General features: G+C 41.8%; 1 protein-coding gene across 1 annotated transcript in view; it reads right to left on the reverse strand.

Annotated features, from left to right (window-relative positions):
• The window catches only part of ARHGAP18 (Rho GTPase activating protein 18), a gene marked incomplete at its 5' end in the record, with an annotated part of 66,035 nt that extends 49,556 nt beyond the window's left edge, over positions 1-16,479 (reverse strand). The window contains one exon of the mRNA XM_084203281.1: positions 16,400-16,479. Coding sequence (XP_084059407.1) covers positions 16,400-16,479 — 80 coding nt within the window. The remainder of the gene's footprint in view (positions 1-16,399) is intronic.
• Positions 16,480-21,137: the final 4,658 nt, after the last annotated feature.

The raw sequence follows: 21,137 nt of genomic DNA on the forward strand, positions 1-21,137 counted from the left end.
AAAGAAAATACTAAAAGAGCTCTTACCAACTTTAAATTATACTCAGCAAAGAGGATGCAGATGGTGTCTGCAAGAATTCTGGTATTTCTATATTAAACACAGGTGGTAAAAAAAAAAAAGAAAAAAGTCTGTGTTTAGATTTGCAAATTATCTAGTTGAAGTCTCTTAATACAAATTATTTAGGAAAATGATTTGTTTTCCTCCCTAACCAACATCCCTTTATTTACCAACATCTTAAAAATATGAAAGATATTGGTTTCTAAGTTAACATGTAGTGCCCTACATGGTTTTTCAGCTGATAACATTTTCCACGATGATTGTTGTAAAAAAATATCAGACTATTTTGGAAGAAATTGATCCGTTATGTGAAACACCATGAATCTGGCTTTTCAACATCATTGCATCACTAATACCAGCTGTAACTCTTACTCTGCATTCCCAAAGAAAATACTTCAGTGGAGGGCTAACTGCCAGCAAAAAATGCAAGTAAAAATGACATTGTACTCTTAACTTTCCCCATGAATCTAGAGGTTCTATCCCCACCTTTAACTTCAGACATATTCCTTTGCACAAAGAGGGCAAAAATAGCACCCATTTGTAATACTAAGTAGCTACAATTACAGATCCCAGTAATAATCAAGGAAAATGAAATACAATACTTCACATAGAGCACATTAAACCTGAAGGAAGGCACAATCCATATGCAGATGCTTCTATAAATACGAATTCATATTTTCTTTTGCCACTGTGCACAGAAAAACAAGGGCAATGGAAAAGCACTCATGAGTATTGCTATCCATGATTTTTAGTTACAGGACCAAGCTCCTCATGTTAGACAGCTGTACTTCCCATTATGAGACACATCTACAAATTAGTATCATATGTTCTTATACGATATAATACGTACACAGGGAAATAAAAAACATTTGCTGCCTGCAATATTAAGTCATATATGAGAACTCCATTTCAATTAAATTGAAAATAGCGTATTATGACAGTGACCTAAGCCTGCAATTTGGGGGAAAGGGCAGGGAGTGTGTGGGTGGAGGAAGGGAAGGCACCCTGAATGGGCCTGACCTTGGTGCACAGAGACATTTCCAGGCAGCAAAGGGAACCGGGTGTGAGGCAGACCAGAGCAGAAGCGGCAGGGTGGCCCATGAGTCCTTCACTCCCTGCCTCCCAGCTGCACTGCCTGACCACTCTGTCCTGTCCTCAGCCCTGGGCAGCACCCTGCTGTCCTTCCAGCACTGAAGTGAGCACCGATACACCCTAAAAACCAGTACATAGCAACAGTGAAGGGAGGTGACGAGGGGACTGAACATCTCTGGGCCAGAGCTGGGTGACAAATACATCCTCTGAGCTCAGACAGGGTGAAATAGTTAAGTCCCTTCCTAGCAGAGGTATTAAAGTAAACTCCCTTTTAATACCGTCTGCACTGAAAATGCACACTTGCAGCCTTAAAACTTTATGTGGATACAAGAAATATTTGACCATATAAGTAGCCCATTCTATCTCAGAGGATAAAGAATAATTCCTTTGCCAAAATAAAGCACCTGGACAAAGTCATTTGTAAAGAACCACAGAAGTGCTGACAGACTGACACAGAAATGGAATCACACACTTGTCAGCATGAAAATGGTTTAAAACCTACAATGAAAGTCAACAGAGCAATAGCAATTGATGTAGAAACTCTGTAACAGGAAATTTACAACACATTTTAACATAAAGATGAAAAGGAGACTTTCAAATAAGGACAAATGCCCATATACCTAAATTATACTATTTTCTCAATTCTCAGTTCTCTAAATGCAAAACTTGTGTGTGTACTTCACAGCTTCTGCCACCCTTGTTGAGTGTTTGCACCAGAAGTGCTCTAATCTCCTTCATCTTTGAAGATCACGAAGGTCCAGTGAAGAATTTTGGGATACATTCATTGACTATGCCCTCTAGGCAACTGACTAAATTTTCCCTTTTTTGTTGTCTCATGGCACCTCACTGGGAAGTAAATCAGAATTATTTGTTCAATGCCCTCTAAAAATAAATATGACCTTTACTACCAGTATGTACACTACTGTTTTAAGCGATGACGTAATGAAGCTGCCTCTCCATCGAGAGTGCCAAAGCAGTGCTTTACTTCCAGTTCCTCCTTTGTCACACCAGCTTCACTCCTGTGCAACCTCAGAGTGCCCCAGGCGTGCCCCCAAGCACGACACCTCCAGGCCACCTCACCTCACCTCACCTCACCTAAGGCAAACATTTCTCTGAGCAGCCTAAATCCACACCCCAACCAACCACATGCCAGACCCTGGGATCTCCCCATCCTTACCGGCAGGCTCCACCGAGTCAGCACAAGCAGAAAGGCAGCCAGCCTATTGTACATCCAGTCCAACCCAGGGGAAGGGCAAAGGTGTCTCTTTACTAGGAGATTAAATGGGAAATCGCTACCAGGACTCACAGAGGATCACGTGGTAACACTGAGCAGAGCCAACTAAACGCACAACTGAATCATGCCACCAGCCCAGGCCAAAAGTTAACTCTCTGAGGCCACAGCAGAGAAGAATTCTTTATTCAGAGACAGTGATGGGTCTACATCCATGGAAACAGCATCAGCATCACATCAGCACTGCACCTCCAGCCAACAGCTAGGTTTTCTTTCCCCAGCAGACATCCAAAGTAACAGAGTCATCTTTTGAGTAGTTAAGCTACTTCCCAAAATATATTGCTCAATAATCTTAACACAGTAAAAGACTTGAGTTCCCAGAACTGCACAAAGGACTTGGGATGGACCTTGTAATTAGCTTTTTCTTAATCCCATTCAATCCCAGAGGTAATTAGTATCCTAATGCATCCTACTGCAAGGAATCCTTTAAGGGAACCACAGTATACAGGGTCACATCTGTCCCCTAGCCTGCCCTAACTGGATATGCCAGGCACCCGGCCCTTCTTCCAAACTATCAAGCCAGAAAATCAGAGGCCAGCAGACCCTGGTGTACCTGAGTGGAGGAACATGCAGGACGTGGTCCTCATACCTCCTTAACTTTAACAATTTCCTCAGTGTTATGAAGAGCTCACTCGGGCAGATAAGCAGGCAAACTCCCACCTGCACAGCAGCAGTGGGATGGTGACAAACATGCAAAGCAGATGCTCTGAGAAAGCAAAACCTGTGGCATGAGGGATCCTCCGTAATGGAAAAACACAAAGCAATAGCCTCCTCTGCTCTTAGGGTCACAAGCTTCCTCCTTAAGCAACTAAATAGATATGAATCTCCTGTCAGCAGCCTGGAACAGCTGAACATCCCATGTCAACTCGCTGCAGTCCCACTCTCACATTCTTCTCTGATGGCAGCCAGCTTGAAGCAAACTGGATGACACATGGACTCAAAAAGCTTGAAAAAGCTTTTGGTGGTGGTGGACTTCCTGAGGTAAAACTGCCAAGCTACTGTTTGACCCAGGCAGACTGCTATCAGATAAATGGTACTAAGGGATAAGGAAAAAGACCTGGGAAAGTCATGCTCTACACCTCCCTACATAGTGAGGTCAGCTACAGGGCAGCTCACATATCACTAAATTAAAGTCTTTTTCTTGAAGATGACAAGGTATGTTGGGACTTATTTTAAGTCATTTCCTTGTTTAAAGTACTAGCAATGGTTTCTTGTGAGAGCAGCAGTTTGAAATGGGGCAAAGGTTCATCTCTGGCTAGCTAACAACAAGGCACACAACCAAAGTAATAGTTAACAATAAAAATCAAAGCTTTAAAATACTACAATTCCCTTACTAGTTACTGGGCGAAGTATTCATTCTACTTGCAAAAGTATCTTTTGCTTTTAGGATATGTTTACCCAACAAGTTTCCATTTTCCACCTTAAGTAAAAAAAAAATCTAACTTCATACTAATATTTTGACTCAGATCAATTTCATCAGTCCTGAGAGGAATCTTGCTATAACTTAAACTACAAGCAAGTGACTAAAAGTTCTTAACACCAGACAGAAAATCATTCCATAAGGATGAAAAGACTATACTGGCACAAATGTATCTTTTAATTAAAAAGTAAGTAATGCATTTAAAAAAAAAAAAAAAAGAAGAAGGATAAGTATGAAACATGCTTAGCAATTTCAGAGTCCTTCAAAATTAAGGTAATGTCAACTGAAATAGAAACAGAGTCATGTCAACAGTGTGGTGGTATAATGGAGTAAAAACACAATGGAAAGCACAAGTGATGCTCAATACAGTTGATCACCACTCACTGACCAATTCCCAGCCCATTCCTGAGCAGCAATCAGCCCCTCCTGGCCAGCTCCTCCCAGTTTATACACTGAACATGACACTCTGTGCCATGGAATATTCCTTTGTCCAGTTCAGGTCAGCTGTCCTGGCCTTGCTCTCTCCCAGCTTCTTACTCACCTGCTCGCTGGCAGAGCACAGGAAACTGAAAAGCCCTTGACTTACAGTAAGCACTACAACTAAAACATCAGTGTGTTATTGACATTATTCTTGTATTGGTTCTAAAACACAGCACTGTGCCAGCCACTAAAAGGAAAATTAACTCTCCCTGCTGAAACCAGGACAGCAGATGTAACCTTGATTCTTCTACTTAATAAGAACAGTATCTCTTCCTAGTGATTTCTGCAAGATAATCTACCTGAAGAAATACTTCTTAAATATTGAAGTTCCTCTGGGTCAAAATTGAATTACATTTTTATGCTTTTTATATTTTTTATGCTTTATACATTTTTATATTTATTTGACGACTTGGAGGGTGAGAAATAAATGGGGGCTCAAAAAACCTTAGAAGACTAACATAACAGAGCATGATACAAAAGGCACCAACCTTGTCCAGAATCAGAGGCTGTGCACCTGTGTCCACACCCTCCCACACACAGGGGGGAAAATTAAATCAGAAAGCTAAAGACCAAGGTAGGATGAAGGAAAGGTTTCTCATCCTGGGCTCAAATTCCTATGAATACAGCTACACAGCAGTCTGATGGGGTGATGCTGGGCTACAGTCTGAGCACAGTGCAATGGAGATGTGCCACCACTCAGCACAGCCCAGTAATGTTTTCCAGGAGGAAACCCAGCATTCATGAGGAAGGAGCACTCCTGTTGCTAAAAGATAGACAAGAATCTGGCTCCTACAAAGTTTTACACACCAGCTGAGACTACAGCACTCAGTTTGAAAGGTTTGAAAAAACTGTCATTTAAAGTTGCTTATGCTAGGTGCTTTGTCACCCCACTTCATCTTGTTCCATCCTGTCCTATGCCCCACTCCCTGCTGGCACAGCCCTGTGCTGACCAACAGTCTGGCTCCAGAAGCAGTTTTTCACCCTAGCTAACTCTCACCTGCTAACTAACTTGACCTCAGTTAGCAACTTCTGCAAAATCATACAACCAAAACTCAATCTATGCCTAATCTGAATGCCAGAGATTTAGTTTACACATATATTTGAAATAAAGAGAAATTTTAACAAGCTATACTGAGGTCTGTGTTTACTGAGATTGCTATCAAATAGTTCTGCAAACAGACATGAGCAAAAATATGTAAGGTAATGTTCTCCTTATATTCCCTAGTACAGGATGACAAACCTTACTGAAATTATCTCTTCAAAAACTCAAGCAAGACCAAAAAACCTAAACACTGTGACAAATCACATGAATTTTAATACCATACACCTTCATAAGCTCTTTTCTAATTTCAAGTCCAAAGGGCCAAATACCAGCTTTCACAGCATGAAGCTCATAGTTTCCCATAAACTTTCATAAGCAGCTCCTACTTACTAGGAGAAAAAAATATTCTGGTTTAGTTTATTCTTGTATGTACCATCCACAGTGAAGATTTCAAACAAATACAGTCCCTTTCTTAGTTTTCACCTCAAGGGAGAACAAGCATCACAGCATAAATACCCTTTTCAGAAAAGGGAAGACAAACACTGAACAGATGCTTGGGCACTTTCATTAGTACATAATACTATAAATTATTTATATTTATAAATGTCCTGGATATTTAATATCTTAGTCTTTTTTTACTCTTAAACCAGAAAATATTACTGAAGTTGAAAGTTAGGTTGTGTTTCCTATAGGAAATCATGCAAGCTATTCTGATAATAGCGGGAATGAGACATTCCCAGTACTGTTTTCATGCACTACCTTGGGCACTAAGAAACCAAAGCAATCCCTCTAGTGCAAAGTTCAGAGCAAAGAAAGGCGTGTTTAAACAAAGCACAGATCAGCAAGCTTTTAAGAGCTTATCAGTGGATGACCAACCCTAATTTAGAAGCTGCATTTTTATTTACCTCATTAGAGTCTGTGTGAAGCCAAGCTGGGCTCTTGTTTCTTTTGCTGGGGCGAGGCTGCCCGTGACACGTGCGGACAGCGAGGGAAAGGCAGGTTATCTGCAGCTCTGCAGGAGGAGTGCAGGTGCTCCCTCCAGTGCAGTGCACCTGGATTCCAAGGACCTGTTCTCACATCAGAGCCTGCCTTTTGCAGGCAAAGGCTGTGCACATGACTGAACCACTGAACAGCATGAGTCAGGGCTAAATGAGCTGGAGATGAAGCTTGCACCAGCTTCAGAGTGGCTGTTAAAGGACAAGTTGCACCTGAACTGACGAAAAAGCTGCCAGTACAAAGTTAAGCCATCAAGTTTCTTTTCAACAAAACTGAACCAATGGAGGTAAATCACTTCAGACGAACCTCTCACAGCATGTGGCCATAGCCACTACTAGGACTCATAAAAATGAGTCAACTTGTCAAATCACAGCCCCACAGCGAGCACATAAAGCTGGCACAGATGCAGGCTACTGCCAGAGGATTCTGTCAAACCCTCCTTTCCTGGGAGTTTCCTTCACTCCCCTTGTGCCAACACCGCCACTGATGCAGTAACTTGCTGAGTTAGATTAAGGAACTAATCTGCTCAAAACAACAGTCGCAAAAAATATTGCTTTTAGTTGAATTTTTTGTTAATCCAGCTCAACCTACTTCAGCCAACTCAGAAATGCCAGTCAGGGTAATAAAAATATTAGGAAGGTGTAAGTGAGAGATAGAAAGAAACTCTACTTTCACTGGTGTTCCCCGCTCTTTTCAGCATCCATTTATCTCAGCCTACTATGACCACGACCTGCACCCACCATCACTGCACATCAAAACTTCTGCTGGTTCAGAACAAGCCTTAGGAAACATTCTGAGAGGAAAAAAAAGTTTCATCAAATACCTCTTTTCAACAGAACATGAATACCTTCTTCAAGTCTACCTGAAATGCAGGCTTCTCAGGAGAAGATAACACAGGCAAGCCACCCAAATTAGTTTAGCAGGACATTAAAACCCACCCTCTGGATGGAGTTATAATGATGCTGGTGACCACTCCCACAATGATAACACCATTATCAGCATTCCCTTATCTGGCTGTGGCAAGGACAAACAGGCTGAAGCTATACTGCACTTCTGTAGGACCTCTCATCCTCGCAGCAACTGCTGAGACAGAAAGCATCTTCCACCGGCCTGTGGTAACCATAGCTCTGGTGTCCTGCTGTGACTGAGACACAGCTGTGAGTGTGTGACAGCAGGGACAGAGCTTCCTCTCTGTTCAGTAGCCAAAGCTTCTTGTTCCAAGCCTCTTGCTTTGTACCTGGAATCACAGACTCTTAACTACAGCTATAACCACAATTACTACATGAATACTTGGGCTACCTCAAGCCTACAAGAATTTTTGCTTTATTTGCTAAAAATTTAACCTTGCACTTAATCCAGAGCAAAGCTCCCTGTTATCTCTAGATACAGTATACTCCTGGACCTTGCTGTTGTATTATATTAAAGGCAAAGAATTTCTGACAGAGATGATACTTTGTACCCTTGAATCCCAACATTGTTCTAACAACTACATAAAAATCTGCTAAAAACCATCAACTGATTAAAAACACTAAAAATTGAGGAATGTACCTTACTAAACACATATTGCTAAACATTGACCAAGCAATTCTCACACTTCATCCTAATTATCTTCCTTTTTTTCAATTAGGGATATGAATTCAAAATATCTGACTTCCCAAAGCCAGAGTAAAAGCTGTTGGGGTGGTTTAGGGACTGCTGGACTGGAAGAAAAAGGAGCTGGAGAAGTGATAAATAGAAATTCTTACTGATGCTAAATCAAGCAAAAGTGCTAACTGTTCTGATGCAGTTGGGCAGTGAGCATGCATGACAAGGTATTTATTTATTTATTTGTTTGTTGAAGACAATGCTATTTTTACTTTGTTGCTTTCTCGTGTATGCTGTACCTTCAACCCCTATTCTAAGTATGCTAAAAGCATTCAGATTTGCTCCTTCTCAAATACTTCACCCCAAATGGTTTTAAGTTCCCCAAGCATACTGGGGGCCTTATGGAGGAAATATTTTTAACACATTGTTATTGTCATCTTTTGGCCTTAGAAGCCTCCCTAGGAAAGAAGGCTGTTGTAGAAAGATGACAAGATAAAATATCTGAAATTTTCAAAGAAATAATTTCTAGTCTAACCGGATTGCGATGCTGTATCAGGGAGGGCAGGGAACAGTCACAGAACAAGAGAGAATCTTGAGCAGCTTACCCTCATGTGAAAATATCACCAGGTACATACTACACCTGTGCATGCTTTTATTCTGCTGTAATGGAAGACAGCTAGCCCAAAATAATAACCAAAGAATAAGTTCATAGCTTCAACATTTTTGGGAGTGCAGAGGTGCCCATCCCATATGCTGCTCAGGAAAAACGAGGGCTAAAATTGTACTTAAGGAATTAATCAAGGCTGTCTATTTTTTACACATCCAAATACTAAAAAACAACACCCCTCCCTTTGGTTTTTTTTGGTCTATTTATTTGGCTCTAAGTATTTAAATTCCTTGCCTGAACATTATTATTTTGAAACCACAGCTCTAAGGCTGAGGCAGGTTCATTGCAAAACCAGCAGCCCCCACAAAATAGCCTGTTGGCACACTGCAAGTACTCAAAGCTTATGAGCAGGGTATTTTTCTTCCCCTGGCAAAGCAGATTTACTGAGGAGTCTGGAATGACAGTCAGTGAGTCATGCATAGCCAAATCTGCAACAGCACTCACAGCGGGGACCTCGCTGTATCACTTACTGTAATTACAGCCTCCCTTCAGCTGGAGCATTTCAGAGACAAAAAAACTAAGGTGCACTTTTAGTAATTCCAATGAAAAAAAGCACCCACAATAGAGGAGGCTGCTTGCACTGCAAATGTTACCCAAACATGTAGGAGTAACCTTTTAAAGCCTTACAGCTCTCAGCTCCTGCTTCACTAGTGCCAGTTACAAGACAAGAGTAAAATATTGGCAATAATAATAGCTAGCAGACTCAAAATGCCATTAGTCTTACTCAAAAAAAAAAAAAAAATTAACAACTTGGATGATCAAAGAGAAAGAACTTAGAGAACAATTAACTATTCCACTATGCCACACTTAAAATGCTGGGGGTCAGATTTACACAGCTCTTCTGGCACTTTGCTGACCAGTTCCATCCCAGTTTTACATACATAAAGTCTACATGTTTGTAACAGCACATCTAGTAATATATTGCATTATGCTCAGTATCATTCAGATTTGCACACACTCAAGCAAAAAAGAGAAAGCACATAATTAAAATATACAAAAGGCCTTTTTCACATTCCTAATAGTTAGACAACCATGACATCTCATGCTCTGTATGTTATCAAAATAAAAGAGAAAGCCTGTATACAGGCCCTGATTTCCCTCTTTTATGATATTCGCTCTATTGATTGAGCAGAGTTACTCTTGTTCGTATCTATTTAAGGGTCTGGCTGGCACAAAATAGAACTCAATAGATGTTTGCCCTGATAGTGAAGGACATTAAATCAAATCTACACCCACAACATAAAACAATCTAAGTCACCTACAGAACCGGGCTTGTTGAAATAACGTTTTATCATCCTGACAGCTGCTGAATGGATGTCTGAATGCAAGAAAGAGTGACCATGTCTGCACAATGAGGACTGCACTGAAAGAGCTTCAGCAGATCTAGGGCTCAAAAATGACATGCAAATTGAATTCACCAAGATTCTTAGAAAAACAAGATGACATGACTGCACTATACACAATTGGCTAAAGTGGTAATCTGCAGCAAGGAAGGGATTTTACCTGTATTGGTGACACTCACGAGACTGACACTGAAGTACTGCATGTAATTCCTGCTGGGGGGGAAAGAGAAGCAAAGTAGGAGGGCAAATGTAAGGATGGATGCTAAAATGATGAAGAAAAGTATCACAAAAAAGATTTTCAGACTGAAGAAATAAAGGCTCCAAGAGAATCATTTGCTGCACCCACCAAGATAAAATTGAGTGGAAAGCTGACCATAGGTAACAGGCACTAGGAGGGCTTTTTAATGGGTTGGCAAGAGATAGGAAGAGCCAAAGGCAGGAGTAAGATAAATTCAAAGTAGAAATAACATGCAAACTGGAAGATGGGGAACCCCATGACCCAGGAATCCAGAATCAAGGAAGCAGGAAATGTTGGGAAACCACATCTTGTGGTCAGTAGATCAAGTTACTGGGATTAATATGTCAGTAACCATCAATACATTAAGGGTCTGCCATATAGTCCATACTTATGCATGCATGAAGTACAAAAGACACAAAAGCAATTCTAAATAAAGCAACTTCGTGCCTTGTTGCCTGTCAGCTCTACCTGAAGATGTTGGTAAGCACTGGACAATGAACTTTGTTGATATTAGAAGGCAAACCCAAGGCAGGAAAGATTTTTCTAATGAATTCAGATGAAGACTGTGCTCATGCAAAACCCGTAGCAGATAAAAATACCATGATGGTTTAGTAAAGTCAGCTGTAGTGGGATAGATCTTTGCTCTGCAGATATTTCTGTCTGCTTTTATAGAAGCAAAGCAACACATGGAAGGAACTGTCTGGGCCATCCATACACTAGCATCATGAAAGGTTACAGGGGTTTGGAACAATAATTGCTGTGATGACAGGGACAGGGACCTGGAATCCCTTCTGTAGAAGCAGATTGCAAATAAAATTGTAAAATGCTCCACCAACTTAAGGCAGTGGTGAGTAATCAGCTTGTGAGTTTGCTGCTTGTACACTGAGCATTACGTGTATCCCTCACAGTACTTTACTCCTTTATACTGGATTTCACTGGTGTTCAATTCCAAAAGTGAGTCACTGCTAGGAAAAGAAGGGGAAAGGAATGAAAACTTTTCTCTGAAATAAAGGAGATGGAAAATGACCTTGGGAAAAAGCATGATTTTGCGTTTACTACTGGATTTCTTGTTGGCTTAAGATACCAACTATTAACACTTGAGATTAAGCTGAGCAAACATTTGAACAAAGAATCGGGCAGATTATTCCAGTAAGGAAAGAATAAATTCCACTTGCATGGTTGATCTGTAATGTCTATTATGGTCAATGTTTGAAAAAAGAGTATCTTGTGGGCAGTTCACCACAGAAGTCTGTTATTTCTCAAAGGACATCTGTAATTCAAGTTTCTTACTAAGAGATCAAACAGCAAGTGATTTAGACCACAGCTGTCTGCAGAAAACATCAATTATTTTATGTCCCTTGCTTGTCCCCAAAGTTGAATGCATGCTACCACTACTAAGTCTGTAAAGCCCATACTTACAAAAATATATAAAATTAAATACTTTTGTTTATGCAGACTTATACAGTAACCCACAAAAAGGGGCACTTCTCTACCACAAAACCCAACTGAGCCTGCCTGGTTTCACTGCCACACAGACACAAGCTCCAGCTGCTATCTCCCAGAATCAGGTGGATTCAGTAACAAAAAGCAGGATGGTGAAGCTCAAGGGCTGCAGGCCCTGAATAGCAGGTGCCACTCAAGAGAGGATACCTGAGGTGGCAGCAATCCTCTTTCTTACAACACTCTTTTCCAGAACTCAGGGTTTAGTTCCATCTCAGGCAAACTCAACTCATTGCTCTCATTTTGCAAGTGAGTACCAGCAAACTCAATGCAAGATTTTAAAAAGGCAAAGAAGGGAGAGGGCACAGAACTGCAGAGCCTCTGAGGAGGAGCAGCCATGTCCTAGGCTCTGTGAAACACTGGAGCCTTTCTTAAATTATCAGCAACACAAAGATTTACAAACTCTTTGGAAATACACAAAGTCAAGCAGGCACTGGCTTGCAAAGCTTCCAAACTGAAATGGCCCTCCAATGTCAGTTAATGCAGCACACTGAAGCTGGAGCAAAAGTGCACATGCTGGTGAGCAAGCACGGTGACTCACTGGAGACAGACACAGGGAGGCTGCCACATGACAAACTGGTGTAGCACAGGAGACAACTCAGAGCTGCAGCATCCCAAATAGGAGAGAGGTATGGAGAGGAAAGCAACTCTACCTCCAGTGGCCAACACCTTCAGAATCATTTATCTATTACTCGGTTTGCAATTTAGGCTCAGCTCTTGAAAATGCCATGCAGCAGAAGTTTATTTGCCTCATGCACTGGTGTGTTGGTGCAGTTCAGTTACTTCTGCATGCATACTGCATTCATTCACTTTTAGAAATCTATTCCTCATGCACTGAATACTCCAGGCTTGGTCTCAGCCTTATAATCACATTCAAAAAACATTTTTACATACATATGTTCGCATACACACACACACATTCACTCATTCTTCAGGACAGAAATAGTCCTGTAGAAGACTCTCTGGATGGCATTTGATTCCTGAGGGTAAGCCCACACAGCCATATGAGGAGAATGACATCTAAAACACCTACATGTGGCTGGCAAATATGACCCAGGACATGAGGTGCTTTCTGCCGAAGCAGACGGAATAAAATTGCAGAGGAACCTAAACGGCACTGCAAACCTATGCTTACAGGTTTGGGTTTTTCATGTACAAGGGTGACATACAATCAGTCACTGAGACAGTTTTGGACTGAAACCTATCTGATTCATTCTTAGTTTCCCCAGCCCATATAATAAAAATTTTTCCATAGAAAGACAGAAATTATTTAAAATTTTGTCCATGCATACCGTGAAGCAAAGGAGATGACACCAAAATGCAAGTGGCATGACAGCCAATAGAGCATTACTGAATCTAACAGGTTAAAACTTGAAAGTTAGTGAATTAAGGCAATATGGAAAAGAGAGCTGTTATTAAAATTGAATTTGATACTGTGTATCCTGCATTTTTGATTTCTTCAAGAAAGTTTTTAAACTTAATAAATATTAATAAATATTAATAAATATTTAGGTAGACCACAGAAATCACCCACAACCAATTATCTACCCCATACAGCTGTTACATTACAGCAAAATAAACTTCTACAGCAAAATACAGTGCTACATTACAGCAAAATAAACTTCTCTATGGCAAAGACAGCACTTCTGATCCTATTTTATGCATCACTACTGTTAAGACAATATTCCTAAATTGACAAACTTGGAAGTAATCACACTGAGGCTGTTCTAGATTTTAGCCTACTGAACCAATGGTAAGGTAAGCCTTTCCAAGAAAGTATTTCACAAACTCATTGTGCCTTTAAAGGGCCAAAAAAAAACCCCAGAATAGACAAGTAGCTCAACAATCTATTAGATCAGTAAAATTTTAAGTCTTATGAAGCAAGAGTACTCATATGCCCAAAGGAAAAAAAAATGGGTAGGAAGAATTGCTCTTTCTTTCCTACGATGTCACTTTGCTTGGAGCACGGCCAACATATTGCTTTTTCCAGGAGGTACCAGTGTCACGCTTCCCTCCAAAGAAAAAGCAATTTCTAACATGTACTGTTTTAAATGCCTATGAAAAAAATAATTCAACTTAGTTTCTCTATTAATCTTTCCAAAAGGGCTGCTTCATTACAGCTGGTACCATATTACATTGGCTTCCTAATATTCTGATCCCTGTTAAAATTTACAGTTTTCAAATTAGTAGCAAGATGGTAACCTAGATATTGAAAGTTGTTCTAATTTTGTTATTTTTTTGTAAAGTAAAATTAGCTCAATTTCACATCAGCAGCAAAATACAAAATCTGGACTGCAGAACTAGTCCACTTGCACACTCTGAAAAGCCTAATGGAAGAATTTATTTCCATTAAATATTTCAGAATTACATGGGTTTGGGCATCATTAGTATCACGCAACTCTGCACATCTTGGGAATGTTGACAAAGGAATGTAGTTAGAATAACTGGGGGGAGTGGATGGGAGAGAAATCCACAAAAATGTTACAACATTTCAGGAAAGTTTTGTTTGTTTGTTTCTAAAAAGACCAAAAGAGAACCAAAAGTGGCCACTCCCCTCCTTCTCTGTTCCCATGAAAATACTCCCAACCTCTCTCACTTCAGAAGTGGGAAGACACTGAGGATACACAGCAGGAGGGAGTGGCTCAACCAGGACCATGAAGTTGAGATCCTGGTTAATAAAAACAGGAGAAACAGACCTAAGGTTCAAATTTAGAGTGGCACAGCAGAAAGGCAGAGAGGATTCAGGATTTTAATTTAACAAGCTAACTGGCAAATATGCATGTGGAAAGCTGTGGCGGAACTCAGGCAAACTGTGGGAATCCTCTGCTCTGCACAGCTGAAGCATGCACATTTGTTTGCTATAATTACGGAAATGAGACCACTTTTCCTATTTATTTCCCCTTCTCTTAATCCCAAATCAGAATTATTTTTGAAGAATTGCTATTACTTGCTTGGCAATGTCCCAGCTTACCCGGGAGGCTGTCCCCAGAAGCAGCTGCAGAGGAGCTGGAATCTCATGAGATTGCTGCTCCTAGTGGTGTGGCATTAGCACAGGAGACAAGTTTCTTAAGACACAGAGAGGGACTGTGCTCATGTATCTCAGGCCTCTAGGGGGTAAGAATCTGCTGCTTAGAGCCATGTGTCCAGACAGCTACATGTAAAAAAAGGGGAACCAATTCTAACATATACACAGATCTTTACTCAGCAGTTATCCTAAGGAGCAGGGAAAGCATTTTCTTAACTTATCTCTCCACATCCATGGGGAATTGGACAGGAGTTATGAGAAGCAAAGAAACACCACAAACAATAGCACAGAAGTTTTTGGATTCTGTGACTTCTTGAAAAAATATACATATTTTGTATTCCATTGGAAATGGCCAGGTCTGCAGGGCCCTTAGAGGTGTAGCTAAGATGACATCAGGACTTCAAGTGAGGCTGATAAATAACATTAGTCAAGGAAAAGGAAGTACCTCAACCAAAAGAGAACTTTGTGGCTCTAACATGGGGTAGGAGGTATTTTTCAGTTCACTCCTTGCTTCTATTGTGGACTCTTGGTGCGATACGCCACAGTGCATGCTATCTTTTCTCCAGGGTGACCCACTGTAAGGCCTGCTATCTTCTTTTAATCAGACTATAATCTCTTTGATGACACACGCTCTTCCTATGTGCACATGGAAACAGTATGCCAGTTTCAATACCTTCCCAGTTTCAGCTGGCTTCTCAGCATTATTAAAAGTCCCATCTTTATCAATGGGACCTTTGTTGACAATTTCAGCAAGGAAGAGGCAAGACTGAATGGGCCATAAAGACAAAAGTCCGTCCTTTACACAGAAGTCCCTCTGGTCATTGCTTTGGAAAAGCCAGCAGTGACTTTTCTGCCTATATCAAACGTGCTGTAAGGCACCTCCTAGTAGGTCCTCAGCTGTCATGTATCTGAAACCGGCTTCTTGCCCGTTATCAGCTTCAATGACAAAAGCTTTAAAAAGTTTGTTTCATTATAACCTACACCTTCGTCCCGTTTATCACATTAATTAAAAAAAAAAAACAAAAAAAAACCAAAAAACAAGTTACAAGGATACAAAGTAGTAAAGCACAAGGAGATTAGAGGAAAATCCACGCACAGCATCCCACCGACACCCTGATCCCAAAACCACTGACGTCCAGCGCTCCCGAGGCCACGGAACAGCACTCACCGCTGCGAGCCACAACCCCTCCCCGCTCCGAGCCTAAAACCGCACCGGCCAGAACAGCTCGGGTTCAACACTGACCACGCACCCGGGCGGCCACGGGATTTTCTTGGATACAAACCCCTTAAGAACAGCCGGCGGCTGCTGTTTGCACTCGGCTCTCGGCAGACCAGCCGAACTCCTGGGGTTTCCTCGACGCACGGACCGTATTACAGAAAGGGGTGAGAAAAAACCCAAACCAACTAACCAACAAAGGAAAACCCGTTCGGAAGCTGGGGGACAGCGCAAAAACGGGCAAACCCTTCAGCCCCGGGGCCGGAGAAAACACCTCCTCCCGCGCAACAGGTTCGCGCTGAGCCGGCTGCGCTCCTCCTCCGCGGCGCGGCGGCCGGAGCCGCCCCCGCCGAGCGCACCTGCCGCGAGCAGCGCCCTCCTTCCTTCCCTGCCTGCCGCGGGCAGCGCCCTCCTGCCCTGCCCGCCGCCCGCCCGCAGCCCCGCTCACCCGCCGGGGGCGTCGCCGGCCCCGCCGCTGGGGTGGTAGGCGGTGAGGACCACGCCGCGGGAGCCGGACCGCCAGCTCATGGCGCTCGCCGCCGCATCCCTTCTGGAGACACCGAGGCGGAGCGGGCCGGCCCGGCCTCCTGCCGGCGGCGCAGCGGGGCAGGGCCGGGTGACGGCAGCGCTTCCTGCGGCCCGGCGGGGCCGTGCGCCTCCTCCCGGCCCGGGAGCCCCGCGGGCGAGGGCGGCGGGAGCCAGTGGCCGCCGGGAGCCGGCCCGCTCTGCAGCTGTGTGCGCTTCCTGACGCCGCGGGCCGTGGGGAACCAGCGTCCTCCGGGCAGGCTGGAGTTTGTGTGAAAGTGTCGCTGAGACATCCGTCAATTAAAGAGTCGCTGCCCTTTCGGCCGTGGGTCAGCTGCCACGGGCGAACTGACGCGCCCCAAGGCTGCCCTGTGCGGCCCGGCGATAAGAAGAATAAAGAACGTGTTCAGCGTTTGCTTTGTACATGATCTGTTTCACTGAATCGCAAGAGTATTCGGTGATTGCTTTAACTTTTCATACACACGCCAAAAAAAAAGTGTATTTTTTTAAAATGACAAGCTCTCGTAGCAAAAATCACAACCAGAGATAATGTCAAGCAAGGACACTGCTGACTGAGTTGCCTCGGAGCTGCTGGGCCTTAAACAAGACGCCATTAGCTCCACGGTCACGCTCTATCCACCAGCGACAGCCAGAGGAGCGCAGCATTGGGTCAGCCTCTTTGGTGGGCAAATCCTCCGCTGTGCCTCGGCACAGGTTCTGATGAGACGGGACTCACTGCCTTGGTATTAGTTTTGAATTGCTAGGCAAGACCTATAATGCTACACCCAAACCTGTTTGGTTTTTTTCCGATGGCAACATGTAAAATGCACATATACTATTGATGTTTGTTGTCTGAATTATTATCAGTTTGTTCTATAAGTGAATGGGTCAACTTCACTTGAGATGAGTGTAATTTGCATTGTGTTTACCTTTTTCCTTTTAAAACAAACAAATCATGCAACTGCTTTGTTTGCAGTTAAAATCTGCAAAGCTTGGTGCTGGGCTCTGTGAGGTATTCTGAAGTGCGCGGGTATTGAGTTCTGAACCGTCACTCTTTTAACCTTGTACCTAAATTGGAACGCTGTGTGCAAGGCTGTGGATGGACCACGCAGTTTTCTGTGCAGCTGTTCTGCACTGCAGAGCTGCCATGCGGGAGCTGCACAGAAATCTCATCCTACGGCCACTATGAAGTCAGTCCCAGTAGAGAAGCAAACAGGCAGAACTTCTGGTCATGTTTGAGCAAGATCACTTTGTCCTCTAGAGTCCTTGATATTTACAGATGGTGACTTTGGAGGGATCATAGTGAGAAAAACAGAGTCTTGCCACTGATGATTGACTTCTAGAGTGCCAAACAGGAAGTCCCAATTCCTTTAAAAAGTGTAAAGTTGCCATTAAATTTTGAGAAGAGTCCCTACTTTACAAGCACAGCAAAACTTGGATGCCATTAAATAGGCCAGACATTACAGAGTTCCCTTTTCATTTCTCACACACCTGAGGGTCACATGCTGTCTTAGTTTTAAAATCATATGAACTATTAAAAAGGGGGTGTGTTTTGATAAAGCCTGCCTCTTCCATGGTTTCTTGGATCTTTTATCTGTAGGAAGCCAGCCAAGACGTTCTTGTTAAAATATCTTTTGTATTGTTATTTTTTAATCAAAAATTTCATATGAAGTTTTAAAAACCCAATTTATTAAAAAACATTAGTAGCAACAAATACACTATGCATATAAATTTGAAAAATTTTTAACTATGTGATTCTTTAATTTTCTAATATTTACAATGCATAGGAAAGAGGCTGCCTTGCCTCCACAGATGTTCTCCTTCTGCAAAAGGAATGGGTAAAAGACAAGGCACAGCTTCAGAGCAGCTTCAGCAATAGCTTAGTACTGTGGTTACTACAGTTTAACTAGCAGTATGCACCAAAAGCCCTGACACAAATTGTCTGCATGTACCTACACACTCACAAAAACAAGGACATGAAACCACTGCAAAACTTAGGACTGTGAAAAGATTTCGCTGTACTCCCGCTGCAAAGGTATTGCACTCTCTCTACATCTCATGCTGTGTCCCAAAGGCAAAGATTAACTTCTCACACAAGCATGCAAACAAGACTTCTGTTTTCACAGCTCACGTTGGGAATACATCAGCATGAGGTGAGAAAACATCCTATTAACGTATGTTAGCACTCCTATCTGCTGGTGCATTTGTCTCTTTCTTGAAATGTGCGTGTGGTTAATTGTTAAACAGCATAGGCAGAATGCAAAATTATTTTCTGAAGGACCTGTTTTTTTTCCTTTTAAACTAAACCAGAAAAACTAAACATAAATACCAGGGTCCTTAGGACCTGGCCTTGTCTAAAGCTTCAGCTAACTGGTTGCATGCCAAATACCCCGCTTAGTTATAAAAATTCCTTTAAAATATAACTAAAATAAAACAGAAATAAAAGATTTAGAGAATTCCATGTCTAATGAGTGCTTTCCAAAGCCCTTTGCCCAAACTATATATATCTATTAGGTGCTATAAGAACAAAAATGTAAACTGCTTTTTCTTTGATAAGCATCTTTAAACACGTCATCATTAAGGCACACCACAACATGCTGCAGCCTCGCTGTAAAAAAGAAGAGTGCAGAAACAAGATGTAGTCAACGTGGCATCACCAGCAGCTGCTCAAGAGACAATCTTGCTGCAAATGGAGAAGGGGAAAAACCTGCCTTGTTTGGGGTGGGTGGGGGGGAGATTAAGAGAGGCAAAACCCAGAATGAGTTTGTACCAGTCAACTGGGCAGTAAGAAGTAAGAAAGCTTTAATAAGCATGTCACAAGGAAAGTGAGAAAAGGAGTTAGAAAGAAAAAAAGGTCCTGTTAAAAAATGAGACTAGGGATTAAATTAGTGATAAAACCAACAAGAGATATTGATTCCCTTCTTACATCTGTCTTTATTATGATGCACTTCAAACATAGAAGTGAATTTAGGAGTTAACTCTAGACACATCTTTTTCTCTACCTGATAGGATCAAACCCACCAGCAAGGTTTTCTCTGATTAAATGATTCCCAGTTTACACTAGACACAGACAGATAATTTTGACCTACAGATGTATTATTGCTGTAAATTGACAAAAATATCACTACTGTCTCTCACTGGTCTATCTTCTGCCTAACTCTGACTAAATAGTCATTAATTCCTTTAATATTATTCCTTTATTAATAGTCATTAATATTTTTGTTCTTAATAAGCTCCAGGCATACTTATTTGGAGAGTAAGGTTGTTCATAGAGAAGAGAAAGCTTTGGGGAGACCTCATTGAGGCCTTCCAGTACCTTAAAGAGGCTTTTTAAAAATAGGGAGAGGGACTTTTCATATAGGGAGGTAGAGACAGGACAAGGGACAATGAGAGAAAGCAGGCAGGTTTAGATTAGATGTTAAGAAGAAAATCCTTACTTAGAGGGTGCTGAATAGGTTGCCCAGAGAGCTTGTAGATGCCTCATCTCTGGAAGTGTTCAAGGCCAGATTGGATAGGGCCCTAAGGGATTTGGTCTACTGAGTGGCATCCCTGTTGGTGGTAGGAGGTTTGGTATTCCATCATCTTTAAGGTCACTTCCAACTCAAACTGTTCTACAGCCCTACAATCAACTAGGTAAGAATGCACCGTTTGAGGCTTATAGGTTTATGTGCTAAAAGGAGGGTATCATTGAGAAAGAAGATTACAAATCAGTCTATCTTGCTACAGAATGCAAGAGTCTTTGAAGGAGTTTAAATATTTAGATTAAGATGTCATGCACTGCCTTTACACTCAATATACTCAGTCACCAAAGCCAAGCAGACCATGCAGGGTTCTCATGCTTAGTGCTCTTTTTACAAAACAACTGCTAAGAAGAGAACTTCTCAGCAGTGCCATCCTTCATCACTGCTTTACAGGGTTTGAATAGGCATGTATTCAACATGTGCTTTTGGCTCTTCACTGCAAAGCTATTTATTTTAATTTAAAATTTTTTCCCAAATAAAAAAATAAATCACGCTGTTTTTCATCTTTTATATAAATATATGATTATTCTTTTAAAATATGTGTTAAGTGATTTTTCACATTCTGGTTCCTAATTATATGATAATTATCAGCAGATAAAAATGCCACCCACTGAGAAGAATTGACTAGAGGAAATAGTAACAGGTCAGCTGACAAATTTAAATTCACAGGCTGACTTCAATGGCAGCAGATGGATTTGTTCCCACTGAGATCTAGAAATCCCCATGTCCAAGAGCATTTTGACACCTACTGCAGTGCTAAAGTAGAAGTACGATTGGATTTTAAAGCATATTTTTAATGCAGGGGAGTTTCAACCTTTCCCTTCTATTATCTATTCCAGCATTTGCTCAGATGGGTTTTAAACTGAGCAGAAAATGTCTCACCAGCTCACTCACCTAGTTCACATTGAAATAAAATGGCAGCACTTCCATTGTCCAAATTATATTTCCAGGTTTCCAGCCAGAAGCCAAAAAATACATTAAATGGAACGTTGTTTGTGTACTGTAAGATGAAATCTAACCCTTATTGCGCTACACATTTCATGCAGTGCTGCACTCCACTACCTAAAGAACAATCATGAGGTGATTGTAGGTGAAGAGTGTTCTACAGCTGTTAATAATCAATGCTAGGAACAATACAAA

This window comes from Fringilla coelebs (genome assembly GCF_963513975.1).
Source record: "Fringilla coelebs genome assembly, chromosome: 3".
NCBI lineage: Eukaryota > Metazoa > Chordata > Aves > Passeriformes > Fringillidae > Fringilla > Fringilla coelebs.